Raw genomic sequence first — 20718 nt, 5'->3', positions numbered from 1 at the left:
GTCCAAGACCGCCAGGGCTAAAATGACGGGGGCACCGCCAACAGGCTGGCGGTGCCCCGCTGGGCATTCTGACCGCGGCGGTTTGACCGCGGTCAGAAGTGGAAAACCGGCAGTCTCCCGCCGGTTTTCCGCTGCCCATTTGAATCCTCCATGGCGGCGCAGCTCGCTGCGCCGCCATGGGGATTCTGACAGCCCATACCGCAATCCTGTTCCTGGCGGTTCGCCCGCCAGGAACAGGATGGCGGTATGGGTTGTCGTGGGGCCCCTGGGGGCCCCACAAAGAATTTCACTGTCTGCATTGCAGACAGTGAAATTCGCGATGGGTGCCACTGCCCCCCGTCGCACCTTCCCACTCCGCCGGCTCCATTCGGAGCCGGCGTCCTCGTGGGAAGGTAGTTTTGCACTGGGCTGGCGGGCGGCCTTTTGCCGCCCGCCAGACTTAGAATCACCCCCATAGTATTGTAAGACACATGCCTAAAATGTCATTGTACTTTTTTTCCTGCAAATGGATGTAATTCAAAAACATTCACTGGGCTGATCTGTTAGAATTCAAAATAGTTATTAAACAATATTTTGTGAGATAATCTTCCCCACAGTCATAATTGGAAAAGACTTTCAGAATTTAGCAAAGTGCAAAGTCTTGATTTAAGACCAGTTTCGTCAACAGGATAAAAGCTTTTCCATCCCTAGTTGTGAAAAGTCCATTAAACCTAACTGAAGACAATGAGAATGTGTTACAATTTCTGCGTGGTGCTTACAGTTGAGGATCGCTCAAAACCAATGCTCCACACTTTGGAAATAATTCCACTCCAAACTTAGGTATCAGTATAGTACGGTACAACAAGGATACCTGGATATTAAAGTTTAAACTTTTTTTGATACTCCACAGAGGCACTCACAAGAACAGTGTTCAGGCGAGATGATAAGTAAGAAGTTTCTTGGTGCCACTGCCTCAACCGCCATTAGCTCTTCACTTGGATTCAATCCCAGGAGCTTCAAGCAGAAAGCAGGAGGCACAACCATAAAGATCTACATGAAAGAAAAACACAAGAAAGGTAATTGGTGCTCCCCAGGTGGACAATGCTATTCTTTGTTTTTTTTCAAGGGGCAGTGATTTCTGATGGATACGTGGGGTAGACAAGGTGATTTAACGAACTATCAATTAAATAAACTGATACCTAAGACTCACAAAACATTACTATAAAAGAATGGAATTTGGTTCAGTTTCCAAGGATGTAGGGACTTAGGGAACATTTAGACGTTTCTCAGAACGTCTAGGCCACTTCTAAATTTCTCTGTCCATTTTGCTCACCAGCTCATGTGTATACTTGACCTAACTCTACAAGAGGGTCATTTGATCTATAGTGAGATGAGGGTGTGCTTCATGCACAAACTTTGTGAGTTTTCAGCTTGAGCAGATAGATATATGACCAGTTTTTGCATGTTGTGTTATGCCATGTTAGGTTATTTTATGTTAATTCTTTCTTTGCAAAGTGTTTCTGCGATCCCCATTAGCACTGTTTACCTAGAACAAGTGTGACATATAGAATCTCTTTCTCACTATAGAATGGCATATTATTTATGTAACAAGTCTTACCAATAGTGAGGACCAGTTTCTTGATGGAAAGAGGCTCATTTGCTTTACATGCTTCCATTAGGAAAGTTATTAGAATCTACTTGAAGCAGACTCCGTGACTTAAGCACTTAGTTTATTTAAATGGTTATGTATTGTTTACAGAGCAAGTGGGGAGCATTTGGAGCTGTACATAGTTTTAAATAAGGTGTATGGGATGTATATTGATTTGATGAGCAAAGTTAAAGGTGATGTGGGTCTATAATGATAGAAGTTAAGAAGCCAGTAATAAACAGAACAGACAAAGCATAGTTAAATTATAACGTAAATGGCATCTGCCACAACAGGGATTAGTGAATAACAGAAATAAACACAAACAAGTAAGTAGATTATTAGAGAAAGGCTATCATACATCGTATGATTGTGGGATGAAAAAAAAGAATGTTGGCAAATCGAGGAAGTTCTGTAGAAATTTTACATTGATTGTTGATACATTAATCATGTAAATACATGTATCACTGCTTTGGTGCCTAACTCACCATCAGTTTCTTTAGAATCAGACCCATGACCTTCATCAAAGCACAGAATTTATTCTGGGTACAACCACTATCCTCCAAAATGGAAGATCTGATGTTAATAATCTAGCACGCTCAAAATTGTGTGCGATGATAACGCTTGGGTCTCAGCCCCCATTTCGTGGGCAGCACTGATATGTTATAATATCACCTTTGAAATTAATTAACATAAAATTAGCTATCGGCCAATCATGATACTGTGAACACGCAGGAGCATAATTTATAATATCTCATCTGATGGATCTTTTTAAGTGGACTGAGACGCAAAGTTTCAGTTCAAAATAATAAGACATTTTAATTGTCATGAAGCCCATGTAACCACACAATAAGGACCAGGATTCGGTGAATGAAGTTAAGTAGTTTTATTACCAATTAATAATCAGTCCGGTAAATATGCATGTCAGAAAAACATTAAAAAAGATACAAGATTATTGCTGGCATACTAAAATCTCGCAGTAGGTTCTGTCTCTGTAGGATAAAATACAAGATAATCATATTGACAGCAATACAGTAACTGAGAATTAGAAATAGGTGTTCCATAAAGAAACTCAGATTCTCTCTCCTAAATAGGAATAAGTTCTGAAGTCATCAAATCTAAGTTCAAAATTAAAGTATGAGAATAGTTAGTATAAAGGGTCTCAAGGAAATCCAGAAAGATAGGAAGGTGTTAGTATACAGCAAGCAGAGAGGTCTGTACCCCTCTTAGTCTAAAGGAATCTGTCCTAACTTCAGATGGTGTGATCATTAATTAAAACAAGTAAAACTTTAGCAACAATCATATCTCTCCCCTCACCACCAGGGACCCATCATTCACTTCTCTTCATGTGCATTTGCAACATCACCTGAATTTCCTATAAAACACAGAACATTACTACAGCCTTGAGAATCTCTCGCTCCTGATACTCGATGAATAGGAAGATTCATCTGCTCATTAGGTCTCCACGTTTCTTGCCAAAATTTCTCTTCACAGGTCTTACTATTAGTAAACTACAGGCAACACTACTCGTTTATTCTAGCTAATGAAACCACCAGAATGCACCTACAAAAGAAAGAACAATCTAACCAAGCAAAATACATTTCTAAATTAATGACTTTAGTCATGCTAACTTTAACTAAACATTTAATGTGCATTTCGAATACATGATTATACATGCACACGTACATCTTTAAAAAAAATGCAAAATATGAATAAAAAATGCATTTTACTTCTGCAAATACAACTTAAAGTGTAAACATAAAACGTGAAGAATGAATACATGAATGCAATTTAAATGAACATTAGTGCACACACTTATAAACTTCAGTTTCTCAGTGGTAAAATTTCATTAATTAATTTAAATGTTCACACATGTTATCAAGACACATATTAAAAATGTCAGAAATAAATGCGTAATTGAACAACGATAACATGTAGTGGATGGAGTCTAAATTGCACTACTCCAGTACTAAGAACTAAGGGCCAGATGTATCATTCTTCACAATAGCGATTACCTAATTGCGATTTTTAGCAAATCGCAATTAAGTAATCGCTATTGGAATGTATGAAACTCCAGGAGTTTCATACTGCGATTCGCAAGGGCTCGCAAATGGACCTACCTCATTAATATTCATGAAGTAGGTCGCAATTTGTCTGTGATTGCTTTTCAATAAAGCAATTTTTTTTTTTTTAAATGCAGCCCGTTTTCCTTAAAGGAAAACGGGATGTGTTTAAAAATGAAAAATTAAAAGTTTTCTTTTCATTTTTTAAGAGTGGGACCACTGCCTGCTCTTAAAAAACGTTTTTTGCATGCATTCACAAAGGGGAAGGGGTCCTCATTTGCGAATGAGTTACCACCAGTTTGAAATTGGTGGTAACTGCGATTGTTTTGCGACCACATTCACGGTCACAAAACATTCATACATACCTCTGCGATTCGGTATTAGGAAGGGACGCCCATGACACGCCCCTTCCTAATACCGAATCGGTATGTAGTCTCAAATTGGACTTGTTACATACCAAAATGCAATCGCAAAAATGTTTGATATATCTGGCCCCACATGGGGACTGGTGCTTAGAAAAGTCGAAGCATGTTTTTGTTTTTAAATGTATGCCCCTGGGCAGAGGATATGGGGAGCAATCTGAGGGAGTCTCATCTGAACAAATTGAGGTCATTATTACACACCCACAATTAGGAAATGAGAATAGATGGTCCAACCTAATCGTAATTTGGCTCAAACATATAGATATTTTGTCTGAAAATATGGTGTGCAGTTGGATATTAGAAATGGGGGATCCACTTTGTGATAATTATATTGAAGAACTGGGCATAGTATGGAAATAAATTTCCATATCAGTGGTCTCCAAACCTTTTAATGCCACGCCCCCAGTTGAAAAATAAAAATCATTGCCCCCCCCTTGATTTTTTCACAAATATTTTATAAAGATGGCAATGTTTAAATATGTGTAGACGTATTTAAACATTGCAGTTAAGTACTGCTACCCTTTTAAAAATGTAATAACATGTTTCTTCTTAGAACAAAGCACTGTTATCTGTGTAATGCTTTTTTTGACCAGAGCCTGGTGCTCCCCTTGGGGGGTCGCTTGAGGCCCCCGTAGGAGGGCCCGCCCCACAGTTTCAAGACCCCTGCTCTATATTAAGATTAATTTATTAATTTGTAGGGAACTACATTGGTGAGTTTCACTGTGTTTCTGAAAGTACATTGAGGAAGTCTTTTCTTTTATTTCATTTTTATTAGCTTGTGTTTACAATGGAAAGACCTATTCTCACGGTGAAGTTTGGCACCCCGTTTTCCGGTCTTTTGGCACTCTACCTTGCATTCTGTGCAGCTGCAAAGATGGCCAGCAAGAGTGCCAGAGAATCACATGCCCTGAAGAGTACCCCTGTGCCCACCCGGAGAAGGTGGAAGGGAAGTGCTGCAAAATCTGCCAAGGTATGTGGAGAACCGCCATGCTTGCACCAAGGAAAGAGGATGTACAGTCATTCTCCTACGGTATTGTGCGCTTGCAAAACCAGGTTTGTATATCAGAATATTGTTGACAAATTGAATGTTTGCTGTAAATATTGCATCTTAAATATGGTTTACAAAAACATACTTCAAATGGGTGTGTATATTATATTATTAACGTGTGTTCTACAGGTCACTGTAATGTAAACACTCACTATACATTTTCAAATGTACCAGTGTTCCAAATACATATCAGTGTTCCTCCTCCCTTTTGTTCCTCTCCTGGTCAGTCTTGTTCTAAGAGTGGCAAATTAAAGCTTAATAAATCCATCTTCATAAATGTGAGCAAATTGTAAAAGACCGATTTTATTTGCACGTTCTGAGTCAATAATATGAAAACATTTCATTTCGTAAAGCTTTGAAAAAACGGTTCTCTCTTAAGGGATCTCCATTGATAGTCATAAGCACTGAATAGTCCTGCATCCGTGTGGGGATACTGGAGAAATTTTTCACAATATAACTTCTTAAGTGTAGATATTCGTCTTTCTTAGGGAAGGCTTGCAGAGTCACTTAAGAAAGAAAACTATTATGCAGTCAGTGGGAACAGGAACAATACCGGATTCTTCACCTTGTACTTAAAAAAGGGGACAGGAGAATTATATATGTGTATAATTTCATTATGTTTTTGTAAAACAGCATAAATGTCTTTCACAAACCCTTTTTTGATAGAATATAGAGATGAAGGAAAGCATGGCAGTGTAGCCCTATAGGCTGTCATCATATGAATTCATCATCATCATATTCCTTTATTTCAGTTCCATGGAACCATAAAAGGTACATAAAAATATGCATCATAATATCGTCAAAAACAAGCATAAAACAAACATTTTATTTTAAAATATCCGATTCATCATGACACACCATTTCATGGGTCTGAAAAATATTGCCTTAGATACAGTTGCACCCTTTACCTCCTTGTAAGTGCATTCAACCTAATGTGCCATATTGATGTTAGGTAGCTTGCAATTGAGACCAGAACAGAATCTTTTGTACAAGTTTTACAAATCCTAAGGGCATTAACTCGATCCCCAAGACCAAGAAGACTGCACAGTGGTACAATTCACTTTAAACGTTGCTTTGCATAGGCCATACAGAAATATAAAACTTGTTTAATGTTCTCCACTGCCTCACAGTCCATAGGTCAAAAATTTGATATATCACCCTTATTGGACCAATGGCAGGTGAAAGAAGCCAGGAAAAGATTTCCTAGTCTGAGTTTCCCAGAAAGCTCCTGTGTTAATGGGTTAGAAATGAAACTGAAATATGGTTAAAAATCCGGCACACATTTAAACAGCAAAAAAGAGTCTACCAAGCTGCCTGAAGGAACTCCAGAGATTTTGCACCTAAAGAGAAATTACAGAATTATGATTTTAGCTTGTCGTTGGCATCTCCGGGTAACATATAGGGATGTAACCAAACACCTTCCACACCCTACTTGCACAGGCAATTTATTTTGTGAACAAATCAAAGAATTTTCCCAGTAGATTGGCCATCCATTATTTTATCTAATGTAGTCTCCATAGGGTTCTATATCCTCTAGGGACCAAAGTCTTATCCAATATTGGATGGGCTTCAATACCGCAATATCTGAAATTTGCCTAAGATTGAAGTTGAATCTAATTGGTAACGTAGATGTACTAGCAGGGAGTCTTAAAAGGGACTATATAAATATGTTTTCTATTTTTTCAAGAGTAGCAAGATTATAGTGTCCCCACAAATCTGCCCCATAAAAGGCAGCACGCATGCCTTGATCTTATATATCTCCATGGAGGGAGAGATTGCAAAGGCAGAAGCCCTATGAGTAAAGCTTAATATGGACCCTGTTTTTTGCTTCAAGGTCAGATCATCTATCTGGGCCATCAGTAGTCCAAATAGACCAAATAGTCAACCTCTAGACCCTTTCCAATGCCTTACCCTCTAAACCTATCTTGTTCCTTATGTTTTTTGCTATCACCGCACACCATAAACTTTGTTTTGTTGCTATTGATTGCTAACCCATACTCTTTCCAAAAAACACTGAATTTGTCTTATAATATAGATAAACTAATAATAGGTGTTTTAGATAGCAAGAGAGTATCATCTGCACAGAGTGGGCACGGTGTTTTCACCTTGGAGGAATGTTTCTCACAATGTAAAAGATAGGGAATGCATCCAGTTATATAGAGGAGGAAAAGCTTAGGGGCCAAAACGCATCCCTGTCTGACTCCTCTCCCTATGAGATATCTTCTATCATTTCCCCTAAGGGGCCTGACCTGACCCTCACACATTTTTCTGAATGTAGCACCTGTATTAGGGGCAATAGACCACTCGGAAACCCGATCCCATGCAGAACCACCCAAAGTTTTGCCCTTGGGACCAAGTCAAATACAGCTCAAGGCAAGGTACAACTCCTACCTTTTTACTGTTAAGGCCTAGATTGGTGTTAAGGAAGAGACATCGGTCATCATCGACCCAACATCAGTCGACATTAAAGGCCCATACACTGTCGATGCACAGACCGAGATCAATGTTGAGGAGTGTTTCTACATCCGGAAGGATTGGATCGATGTCGAGGTGTCTACAGTGGTCAGTGTCGAGGAGCAGATCAACATTGAGGGGTCGTAGTAGAGCAGCAGCAGATTCTTACCTCTCAACAGCACATAAATACTGCCACGAAGTAGCTTTAAGGAGGCATGCTTGGCTTCGTTTAACATCGCTCAAACTAGAGTTTCAGCAAAGGATCCAAAACCTACCATTCTCAGGTTCCACTCTATTCCGAAGTCACACTTAAAGCGGTCGGTGTAGGGATACCAAAAGAGCAAAAAAAACTCCTTCAGACCAATTCCGGTTTTACCTTCAGAGGGTTCAAACCCCTCAGTGGTATCAAGGTCGATAACAGCAACAACACCAAAGACCCTACGAACAACAACGAAAGCAGACAAGATAAAGAGCCACCCAACAGGCTCACAGTGGGGGTAAACTGGCAACAGGATCCAAACCATGAGTTCTAATTTCCCTCTCTTCAGTTACCCACTCCGGTAGGGGGAAGCATTTCTCATTATCTGGCAGAGTAGCAAAAAAAAGAATCATGCAAGACACCTTGGTTCTGAATATTGTGCAAAATGGGCACTGTCTCAGATTCACGAGTCTCCCACCGTTCATACCTCCAAAACCGTCCAATTTCCATCTACCATTGCTACGAACAGGAGTCAACATCCTCTTACAGAGGAATGCGGTGGGAGCCGTTCCTCACAGGAAACATGCATTTATTCCAGATACTTTCTGGTGAAAAAGAAAGACACAAGCATATTCAGGCCCGCACTCTACCTCAAAATAGCCAACAAATGGATTTGGCAAGAAAAGTTCCAGTTGCTGGCATTGCATCAAATCTGTCCCCAATTACACCAGGGAGATTGGCTTTGCTCCATCGACCTTAATGATGCATATTTTAATATTCCAGTCACCGGAAAGCATCAAAAGTTCTTGAGGTTTGTTTTAGGGCAGGACCATTATCACTACCAAGTACTTCCATTTGACCTAAAGTCAGCAACCAGAACATTTTCAAAGTGCATGGAAGTAGTGGCGGCCCACCGCAGAAAACACTGAATCTTCGTCTACCCGTCTAGACGATTGCCTAATAAAGGCATCAACATCTCAGGAAGCCCAAGTTTATTGCAACTGGATTTGCGATCTCCTTCAGCAGTTGGGGCTTCATGTCAACCTCAGCATATCAACACATACCTGGGTTCAAACCTTGCATTATTTGGGAGCCTCCATCAACATCAAACAGGCAGGATCGTGTCCTTCGGAGGAGAGACACGTGTCAATCCTTCAGAAGTGTCACTCTCTCATGAAAGTCTCTCATCCAATGGTGAGGGCAGTGCCATCTCTTCTCGGCTTGATGGCCTCCTGCATTTTTCTCACTCCAAATGCCTGTCTCTATATGCAGCCTCTATAGGAATGTGGAACCAACTGACGGGCAACTGAGACAACAGGTTTGAACTATCCCTTCATGCAAAGCAGTCCCCATAATGGTGGTGCTCTCCAGCCAACTTCCTTCGAGGAATGCAATTTCATTCGGTAGCTTCCTCCTCAAACCATAGTAACGGATGCATCTCTACCAGGATAGGTAGCCCATGTGGCTCACCTCCATATTCAGGGCAAACGGTCCCAGAGAGAGATGACCTATCGCATCAATCTCTTCGAGCTATGGGGAGTTCATCTGTCGCTAAAGGCTTTTCATCCATCATTCACGACCCAGTCCCTGCTTGTTCAGACGGCTAGTACAACCACCATGTACTACCTTAACAAGCAGGGGGGAATGAGGTCCAGGCCCATGTCACACGAAGCCCAAACAATCTGGAAATGGCTTACAGCCTGGTACCTGACGATAGTGGCAACTCAACTTCCAGGTGTCCAAAATGCTCAAGCACATGCTCTCAGCAGAGTTCTGTAAGAATACCACAAATGAGTCTTACACGACAAAGTAATAGAAAACATCTTCAAACTCTGAGATACTCCAACCATCGACTTGTTCGCCACCGTAGAAAACAAAAAATGACAAAGCTTCATCTTGAGGTAGTCCAAGTCAGGGACAATGGGGAATGCCCTAAGGTATTTCTGATTTCAACATCAATCAGACAATATCATTAGCAAACTTTTTTCAGCATCCTTCTACTCCAGCTGAAAGAACACTTCATTCTCTAGATGTGGTGAGAGTCTTGAGGTTTTACCTTGATAAAAGACGTGACATCCACATGTTGAACCAATTCTTTATCAACTATGGTTCGTTCCATACAGGACTAGCCACTTCCAAGCAATCTATTTCCAGGTGGATAGTTTCCTGTATCGCGGCGTGCTATGAAAAAGCTAATAAGACCCTATCAACTAGACCGAAAGACACTCCACTAGGGGTAACTTTAATGAGGAATAATCCCATGGAGGAAATTTGCAAAGCTGCTTCGTTGAGATCTGTTCACACATTCACCAAGCACTACTGTCTGGATTCTGTTGCTACAGCAGATGCTCAAGTAGGACAAGCCTCCCTCAGGAATCTATTTGCTTAAAAGGCTACCTTACTCATGCCTCTCTCTTCTGCACAGCTCCTAGTGGGGGTCTTCTAGCTATTCGATTCAGTGCTTATGACTATCAGTGGAGATCCCCAAAAAGAGAAGGAATGGTTTCCTTCCTGTAATCCTAGTTCTCTCTTAGGGGAATTTCCATTGATGTCATAAGCAACCCTCCCTCCTCCCCAGTGGAGTGGACAGAGGTAACTATGGGACCTACATATCTTTCACCCACCACGCATTATGAGATACTGGTGGTCTCTAAGTTCTTAAAGGCACAGTCTCTATTTTTAACTCAAATCATGACAGCCTAAGGGGCTACACTGTACTGCTTTCCTTCATCTTTATACTCGGTCAAAAAAAGGGTTCGTGAAAGACATGCTGAAACATCATGCTCTATATATATATATATATATATATATATATATATATATATATATATATATATCTGCTGGCCCCCTTTTTAAGTACAAGATGAACAATTGGGCCATTGTCACCTGTTCCTTTAGGCTGCATAATATTGTTCTTTCTTAAGTGACTCTGCAGGCCTTCCGGAAGAAAGGCAAACATCTACGTTTAAGAAGATATATTGTGAAAAAGTGCTCCGGAATCCCTTCAAGTGGGCAGGACTATCCAGTGCTTATGACTTCAATGGAGATTCCCCTAAGAGAGAACTAGGATTACACGTAAGAAACCATTCCTTATTTTCCAATTTGTCATAATGTTTTGGGCAAGCTCCAGGACACCTTTCTATGTAGCCGAGCGCTTTATAAGTCTGTATTATATTGGATTACACATGTCAAGCTCATTCAATTCATGACTTTCTGTCCAGCAATCTGGCTCATGCATCTCAGTGTATCCTAAGACACGAGAGTCTGGTCCCCACAGTGGGGACTATGCATGCCTAGACATACACACCCATAATAAACTAGACATGCAAAATTAGTGTAAAGTAACCATACAATAATGGTATTTTCTGAAGTGATAAGATGCGTTCATAGAAGAAATGATGCATGAAATATGCATTGCTGGACTGTGGCAGACTCAGGTACAGTTCAGGAAAGTGCTATAGAGCTCCCCACTCCAGGACCAAAAAAAATCACAACATAAATAAACCAGTATCACTGACATGCAGCTGAGTAGCCAGCATTACTACAAAGAAATTGGGCAAAATATGAAGCATTGTACCTGAGTAAAAACGTCCGGACGACTGGCTGAAGTGAGAGTTCTTCATTGCTTGATGACTTCCAGAAACTAACCAGAACCAGTTAAGTATTCAAATATTGATGAGGAATTGTACTATTATTGATGCCATTTTATATGAAAGCAACACAGTCCAGTAGTTTCTCAGCCAACTGGGATCTGTATGGCTGCACGAATACAAAGCCCACATTCTTATAGGATATCCGTTGGCCAGAAAGAGCAGTGTATGCGTATTAATCCTCATGGATTTTATCCTCATAGCTACTGTGTGTGTAATGAAGGCCAAGGCGTTCACGCAGGCCTTCAAGAGTCACCTTGCTCGGTATGCTGAAAACCACCTCCATGATGCATGCTGACACCACAACACCTATATTGTTTGCAATGTAAAGTTTGTATACATGAATGAAAACTTTAGCTTTGTGTTGGAGTTTTAGTACAACAAGGTCTTATGCTTGGAAAGGGATTTGTATAGTAAGTGTAACTAACTTTTGTTGAAGCAAGTGCAGACTGATCATTATAAAAGCCATAGGGACAACTCTGTGCTTACACTCTTGTGTTTTCCTTTTGTCGCCCAAATAAAGCCTTGTGCACAATAAGCTGTCATGCACTCATCTAAGAGGCAACTAACAAGTTGAGCCATTTGCAAAATATATTTTTAGAAAAGCCATTGTGGTTATTGTCATGGGAGCCAGCCATGGTTGAATATCTGATCAGTTCCATTCTGTTGCTAGTTAATTGGAGGGAGATTTCAATAGGTTTTGTCATTCACTCTTAAATTTACCCAATGGAAAAATCCAGATGTGAACTCAATAGAATATATAGGATGTATTTATTTTTAGAATAGAATTGGGGATTCTCCCAGGGATCAAAACTAGGTTAAGGTTAGAAGGTCATCCTATCATTGTCTACTTCCAGGACCTTTGGTTTAGCATCTTTGAGGCAGATATGACTTTCTTTCATCCATTAAGATATTCTGTAGTGCTGGACCATCTCATGAACCATAATAATAATCGGTAGTGAACAGGAGTGTGTTCTATGCTATGTAACAAGTAGCTGTCCTTAGTCATTTGTTTTTTGTTTCCTTCATCTTTGTTACTGATGATGAGTGAGATGTGCATTCTTTCTCCATTCCACTATAGGTAGTGTATAGGTCTCCCACTGAATTTTGTAAATATTCACTGGGTCACTTGTGGGCTCTAATAAGGGCCCCTGCTGCCTTTGGTTTTACAAGCTTCACAATGTGTAACTGTGGTTGTGGTCACTGCACATATATTCTGTGGAGCTTGTCTCCTTTCTGTGTTGAATCACTCCCTTGTTCAAGACTGTTAGAAATGGGAGTTCCTGGGTGAGTAGGGTAGGCACCTCAGCCAGGCAGAGACCGCCACTTTAGTCAGGACAAGGGAGCTACACACCTAAGGCAACCCCTGCTTATCCCCTTGGTAGCTTGGCACAAGCAGTCAGGCTTATCCCAGAGGCAATGTGTGAAGCATTTGCACAACACACTCACACCAGTGACACAATAAATACACCACAAAGACAACTCCACAACAAGTTATCTAAAAATAAACAGTATTGCACAAAACAAAATTAGACCACCAACGACATGTCTCAGTAATGCCCTGCTGCACAAGCAGATGTCAGATTATCACACATATTATTAGTACTCTGCAAACCAGCAGCAGTCAGGTAAACACATTATTACCAAGAATAAATGCATCTAGAATGAAACATTCCCCAAAGGCAAGTCATCATTATCACCAACATAAATGCACATATCCTGAAAACCTTTCTATATTGCATATGTCATAAATCCACCCTGCAAGGTACGTGTACTGCAGCCCCTGAGAATGTATATATGTCCCTCCAAATTGGCAAGTACGCCATGTTACATAAATCAGGTCATACAATAATACCTAGCAGAGTAGGAGGAACAAGCATATCCTGGCGGAAGGAAGCAAGATCATAGGGGTAACCAGTCCACGGTTCCTCCTATATAAAAATCACAGTGCCTCTGCCCTTCTCTTATGAGGAATGCCATAACCCTGTATGCTTGTGTCCCAATCTAGGATCTCCTGTGCTCCTATTCCCACACAGATGGTCAATTTCCCTCCAGGAGGCTGGGCAGTCACAAGACTTCCTTTGAGGGTTTCCCTCCCATCCTGCCAGCCGTGTTGTGTTGCTGCCAAAGAAGAGAAAAATGCCCAGAGGGGCTCACCTGAAACAGACAAAAACCCCGCAGCCTCCACTTACTTCTACTGCTGGAGCCGGAAGAAGGCAAGCAAAGCAGAGCACCGTTTTGAACCCCTGGAGAGACCTCTCCCGGTCTCCCTCCTTCTGAGGTAACGTTCTTGTGCAGCCAGCTGTAACCATGCAGCAAGGCTGCAGTGGCGGTTTACCACCTGCCACGAGTCCTTGGGGAGCGCATCTAGAGCCCTCCAGGGTCTGCGGTCCAAACATCTTGCTCCTCAGTGGACCCACCTAGCCCTCGGGGTTTCTCCGATATCCTCGCACCATGGGAAGGCGCCTCCTTCCTGCTTTCAGCCCAGGCCGCAACGGTGACTGAGTACAAGGATGGGGGCCTGCTCGTGCCCATGGGGGCATCGCCGAGAGCGCGCAGCTTGCGCGCTGCTCAAGAGGCTGCTGACGGGCTCCTTATCACTCCACGACATGGGGGGAGGGCACCCTTGCGCCACAGCAGGCACCATTAAAGCACTTTTCACACGCTGGTTAGACCAAGAAAAATACTGTGCTCTGCACGTACTGTAGGGGAGAGTGAAGCGCTCTCCAGGTGCTTTCCAAGGGCAGGGGACATCCCACTCGTGTCCAGCTGCAGGAAGCAGCACCACAACAACATAAGGGTAGGGGGACAGGGTCACCCCACCCAGCCCCTGGAAACAACTGTGGGGGCACAGGACTGCAGGGCCCAATCAAGCAGGCCAGCACAAGGGTTTAAAAACAGTGGCAGTCCCTCTTAGTGACCTATCAGGTCACAGGTCAGCACAACAGCGGGGCATTTTCAAGGCGGTTCCTAGCAAGTTCTTCCAGCAACTAGTGCCCAGTCCATCAAATTCCATCAGTGTCTAATACTGTGGGGGACAACCCCTATACTTACACTCATTTTGCCCAGCCTCTAATAGTGAGGAGGAGGTTCCAACCAGTTCTAACCAGTTCCAGGAATGCCCTTCTCCTCCACATTGGCTCCAGACATCAGTAGGGGGTAAACAAGCCTTTTAAACAAACTGCTACTGAATTGGTGGTGGGTTAAACCTTACAAATGCACCTGTCTTGGACTACCATAAATATTAAAACTCTGTGAACTATATTGTCGCCGAATATCTATGGCTATACCTGTGCACAAATCACAGCACCTGCCACCACAGGGGCAATCCTGAAAGGATTACATGCAAAAAGATATGGATAGTGCACCACTGCGCAAAGTCAGTAAAGTCCAGTAACACAACGTTGTCTTTTAAAAATCTTCATTTTTTATTATTGCTTTTTCTTGAACAAACGAGCAATCAGCCAACGCGTTTCGTCCTACACAAAAGGACTTCTTCAGGGCTTATATTTGCATGGTCTTTAAATTGATTGTCTTTTCATATTATTGGAATTAAATGTCCAACCTATTATTACCCTTAACATAAGGGATCAGCCATGTCCGTCCCGGTCGGCAAAAAGTTATTTGACTTTGCGCAGTGGTGCACTATCCATATCTTTAAGCCTTTTAAACAAGCCTTTTGTGTTAGGGCAGGGCACGGCCTATACAAATGTAAGTGTGCCCCACCCCTACCTTTCCCAGCTCAGTAAGACCATCAGTATGCACATGTACTCCTCGTACACCTCCACCCTCCCTGTGTGATGGCTGTCTGGAAAGTATGCGCAAAGTCCAGCTGTCACCCTACCCCAGATGTAGATTGGAGTCAAGCTGCAAAAGCACCAGAGTTATAAGCACAGAGAAATGCTCACTTTCTAAAAGTGACATTTCTACAATGGTATTAAAAAATCCACCTACACCATTAAGCCGCATTTCTCACTACCATTCCATCCACACCAAACGTGCACACCACCCCTCATATATAAGACAATACCTCTTAGCCATATGAAAGGGCCTTTTCAATACAATCCTATGAGAGAGGCAGCACTCATAGCAGTGAGAAACCAAACAGGCTGTTTGCCACTACTAGGACAGGCCACACAACAAGACACATGTCCTACCTCTTACCTACACAGCACCCTGCCCATAGGACTAGCCAGGGCCTACCTTAGGTGTGACTTATATGTAGTAAGAGGGGAGTTCCAGACCTGACAAATACATTTTGATGCCAGGTCCCTGTGGCAGAAAGCTGTGCATGCAGGCCCTGCAGTGGCAGGCCTGAGACAGGATAGCAAGGCTACGTCTGTGGGTGGCGCAAGCTGTGCTGCAGGCCCACTTGTAGCATTTCATTTACAGGCTCTGGGTCTCAGAGATACCACTGTACAAGGGATGTACGGGTAAATTAAATAAGATGATCGGGTGTAGGCCAATTAAATCAAACTTAGAAGGGAGAGCACCTGCACTTTAGCACTGATCAGCAGTGATAAATTGCTCAAAGTCCTGGAGCCAGTGAAAAGAGGTCAGAAAAAATAGAAGGAGGAAGGCAAAATGTTAGGGGATGACCCTGCAAAAGGGCCAAGTTCAACAAAGACATATCCCTTTTCTTTGCTTTTCCTTGTTTGTTTCACTGGAAGGTGTGTTCTGGTTTTCATTTCTCCTTCCCCATCAGTTTGTTTCTATTTTATACTCTTGCTTGCACTCATGCCTCAGTTCACCCTCCCATAGACTTTCTTAAGTTCCTCCCTCTGCTCTTTCACAATGCCACACATAAACTCAATAATCCCTGAAAAGGCAGTTTCGGTTATAAGCCAGACCTATGTAGTTTGCTGCTAGTTTGAATGGGTGTGAGAGTGCTGATAGTGGGGTGAAACCACTAATCTGAGTGGTGTGAGACTGCTAGTTTGTGAGGGCTGTGAGAGTGTTTCTAATGTGTGACTGATACTCTAATGGTGTCGTAGTTGGACTCTTGCTCTGGGCAAGACTGCTGGTTTAAGGATGACAGTACTTATGTTTGTAGGCGGCTATGCCTATCCTACAACAAGTCGCAGCTGTCCTCCCAACCCTTCCGGCACACTAGCAGCACCTCACCAAAAACCCAAACAGTAAAAGGTGATTTGTGGCAGCCTTTACGCATGGACTCGAGAGTATGAAATCTCAGGGAGTGTCGTGGTTAAACGGAGATTATCCCTTTCTCACAAATAAATCATGTCTCAACCAAACACAGGCAATAACGAAGTTCCAGTAAAGTTTCAATGGTTTTTATTTAACACAACTGCAATCTGCGGTTAATCGCATGGGCTGCAATGATTAGAAAAATGAACAGTGCAAGGAACAGAATTGTAAAGACAAGAGTCATTATTACAAAGACCCCCACCATCTTGCAATAACATGAAAAGACATAAAGGGGGTCATTCCGACCTTGGCGGGTGGCTACCGCCGCCCGCCAGGCGGAAACCGTCATGCGGCCACCAATGCGGCCGCACTCCCGCGGCCCCCATTCCGACATTCCCGCTGGGCCAGTGGGCGCGAACCAAGTTTGCGCCCTCCGGCCCAGCGGGAATGAGGCTGCAACACAGAAGCCGGCTCCGAATGGAGCCGGCGGTGTTGCGGCTGTGCGACGGGTGCATTTGCACCCGTCGCGCTTTTTACTGTCTGCTAGGCAGACAGTGAAAAGCTGGCCTGGGCCCTGTTAGGGGGCCCCTGGACACCCCTTACCGCCAGCCTCTTCCTGGCCGTGAAAACCGCCAGAAACAGGCTGGCGGTAAGGGGGTCATAATCCCCAGGACAGCGCTGCTTGCAGCGCTGCCCTGGCGGATTATCACCGCCGGGGCATAAACGGTGGTAAACCGCCGGCCCCGGCGGTGCGACCGAGGCTATACCGCCGCGGTCAGAATACAGAAAAAAGCACCGCCAGCCTGTTGGCGGTGCTTTGGTCTTTTTTGCCCTGGGGGTCTCGGACCGCCAGGGTCAGAATGACCCCCAAAGTCTGTAATATGTCATAATACCCTACCATGATAGGCCTAACCTCCTACCTAAAGGAGAGCTGGGTATGTTAAACCTAATCTGCCAATGCCATGTCCATGAGAGGAGCCCCCAACCCTTGTTACCCTGGAATGAGGTCTCTATCTCAGACTCCGCAGGGGTACGAAGACTGGGTCAGTGTCAAGACGACCTGCAGCATCGGTATCAGCGATGGTGGCGTTGCCCTCTGGTCGGAATCCCTCTGATTATCTGTCTAAAGTGTGATGGATTTATACAGATCTACTTGGACCCCTGACGTAGGTGTGTTCCCAAACAACAGATAACAGGCATGCTTGGGGCAGCAATTAATATAAACAATCCCTCGAAAGTATAGAGAGGGAAAGTCCCTAAGTGTGAACACCTACTGTTTGTTTGTCTTTGTCACTTGTTGTTGACGCCTTAGCGCGGTGCACTGATAATGCAAATCATAACAAGTAGCCTAACTATAAACAAGGCAGCCATCTTAGAGGAATTAAATAATTAAATGGGCTAAGACAGAGCACGCTAAGTAGGTTAAAAGTCACTAGGTGACGGGGGCACGAGTCTGCAAGCCGAAGGCTAAGCTAAATCCTGTTATCCCATTAAAACAAACTAGGATTCACTACAATGGGTGTGAGAGCTCTGTTGGTAGTGTGTGAATGTGAGGATGTAAAATGCTTCTGGTGCTTTGCAACTACTATTCTGTGAGGGGTGTGAGAGTACTTGTCTTTGAAGGGAGTCAGAAAACCTCCAGTAGTGTGTGACTGCTAGTTTATGAAGTATATTATAACACTTCTGCTAGTGTGTGACTTTTTGTCTGTGAGGGGTGTAATGTGTGACTGTTGGCCTGTGAAGGGTGTGGGATTGCTTCAGATACTCTGTGACTGCTTCTCTCTGGGCAGTGTGGGAATATTAAAGGTAGTGTGTCAGTCACTGCTACTGAGTAGGGGTGTTTGAGCTGACAGAATTGATGGTGACCCCTGTGTATTTCTTTAATGATAGACAAGTCAAGCTTTTGAATCAATGCTGCAACCATTATTCCTAAGCGGATCCCTCTTAGTTCGCCTATGAGGTTTCCAGGTGGATTTACCTGATGAGACTGTTCACAAACAGATAGTTGTTTTAAAACACTTTTTTAAGAAAACAGTCATGGTAAGCAATATTAAAATTTCTATTTTCAAATCATTCTAAATCTCCATTTATAGTCTCTTTGTGTTAAGATAGAATCCTTGATTCAAATCCACTTGTCAGACTGGCAGATCACACAACCTCCCTCTCTCCCCCCTTCCCCGTGTAAGGGGCTGAAAACATCATAGTAGTTTCTGTTAGTCTCCCAATTCCAGGATTAAAGGGTCCTGATGTAAAGGGAATCAACGTTGTTTGCCTGGATAACATTTATTTAATATCCTGCAAAGCAAAAACCTAGAACCCATAATGAAGGGTTCCACAGTTGCATCTTGACAGCATGTCTACTGGAAGTCTCACGAGACAAGTGAGTGTGAAGCCCCTGAAATAGGGGTATCACATTAGTCAGCCTAATTATTTGTCCATAAATATACTGAAAATGGAGGAAATGTGTCCTAGGAGAGTCCACTGGCTGTAGGTCCAGTACTATTTTTTCTGTCCTGAGAAAAGTGTTATTTTGTGGTGTTCTTCCAATTATAGTTAAAATATGTGTCTATTTTAGTGGCAATGTGTTGCTGCTTGGATGGTGGTACGTGGTGGTCACTTAGTGCCTCTCTGGAGTCCTGCAAAGTATCGAACTAATGTTGGAGCTGCATCCTGGAGATCTGCCTCGCGCTCTCTAACCCGCGGCACGCGGCAATAGTTTGTCAAACTCTCACAGTTTAACTCTTCATCTTGACCTAGAGCCAAAAGTCCAGCCCACGGACGAAATCAACCCCACCAAGTGCGTGAAGAACCAGAGCAAGGTTTCGGTCTACATGTACATGTCCCCGCAGTCCGAGAGCAGGAAGGAGAACGTCCGCAAGATCGCCATAGAGAAGGAGTCTTCGGACGATGTGGACATCTACGTCTGGAAGATGGTGAAAGGTGAGGCTTCTGGCGGTTTACGAGCTGCCTACGGTGGCTCGTGAGTGCAGCTTGGGGGGGGGGGGGGACTCGTGTGCCAAACGAAATAAGTAAAAATCCAAAAGAATTAACTCTTTGCGAGGAGCGAGCCGCTGCTCGGGCGTGGGGGGCCGAGGTGGCGAGCATGTTTACTTCTGGTAGACTCCTGCCGGAGTTACTTCCTGGCATCCTTGCTGTTAATGTTTCCGCGCAGCTGATTGTCTACTAGGTATGGTATAAACAGTATTGTTCTTTCAGTTCTTTCACCTGCTTCTTCGCATATTTGTACGGTAATGACTGTCCATTTTTTCATTTTTCCCCTTGTCCTGATGCTTTGCTAATTAGGTGAACGTATGCTTTTAAGGTGCCACATCTATATAACATTGTTATATATATATTTACTAAGGATATTAGAACTTTAAATTAGTGCCTATAATAGTAGTCACACTTGCTGTATGACAATAAAGAATCTAGATGCAATTTGCAAACATTGAGCATAAATTGAGCATGCCTTCCAAACCAGAAATCGATTTGAAGTAACATCAGAAACCATCAAGTCAGCTCGAACCTATATACATTAGATCGTTCGTCTGTAGGGGCTCTAAAACTGCCCCCCAGACACCACGTTAGTGAAAGTGACCCTGGGCACCCATTGAATCTTTTATCTCGTGCCTGCCCTATGACGCGCATGGAAGGATTTTGGTTTGAGAACCTAAACATAATGATATCGGCAAAAAAGAGTTTATTTGCATAGTGCCAGCTGCCACCTTCTGTTTGTGCAGCAACAGACTTTAAAACTCAGAATTGGGAGAAGGGACTTGACGCAAGGAGCCTGACCTGTCTCGTGAACATTTCTAAGGGTTCATTTGCGCAGTTTCCGATTATGAATGCTGGGGCGCCAACGTGCTTAGCAGAGGAGTCCTTCGTTTCTGCATGTGCATCAGATGCGCTAGTCATTGGGATGTGGCTCCCTGTGAAAGACTGGGATAAGCATTGCATAATTGGGCACCATGCGACGAGAGTATATGGAGAGCTTTGCAGTCAGCATTCCTCACATAGTGCTGACTGTTCCAGATGTATTGGCTGCCTCAGCATAAAGCGCTGCACGAGTCTTGTCCCTGGCTGCAAACTCAGTGTTTCAATTTTTTTTAG

At 43.1% G+C, this 20718-nt stretch overlaps 1 protein-coding gene across 1 annotated transcript in view; it reads left to right on the top strand.

Annotated features, from left to right (window-relative positions):
• Positions 1 to 20718, top strand: part of CHRDL2 (chordin like 2) — a 379722-nt gene that overhangs the window by 248059 nt on the left and 110945 nt on the right. The window contains exons 7-9 of the mRNA XM_069203810.1: positions 890 to 1055; positions 4885 to 5079; positions 19366 to 19548. Coding sequence (XP_069059911.1) covers positions 890 to 1055; positions 4885 to 5079; positions 19366 to 19548 — 544 coding nt within the window. The remainder of the gene's footprint in view (positions 1 to 889; positions 1056 to 4884; positions 5080 to 19365; positions 19549 to 20718) is intronic.

Source organism: Pleurodeles waltl, chromosome 8 (assembly GCF_031143425.1).
Source record: "Pleurodeles waltl isolate 20211129_DDA chromosome 8, aPleWal1.hap1.20221129, whole genome shotgun sequence".
In the NCBI taxonomy this organism is placed as follows: Eukaryota; Metazoa; Chordata; class Amphibia; order Caudata; family Salamandridae; genus Pleurodeles; species Pleurodeles waltl.
The sequence above is the reverse complement of the archived record's forward strand: the minus strand, read 5'-3'. Positions and strand labels throughout refer to the sequence as shown.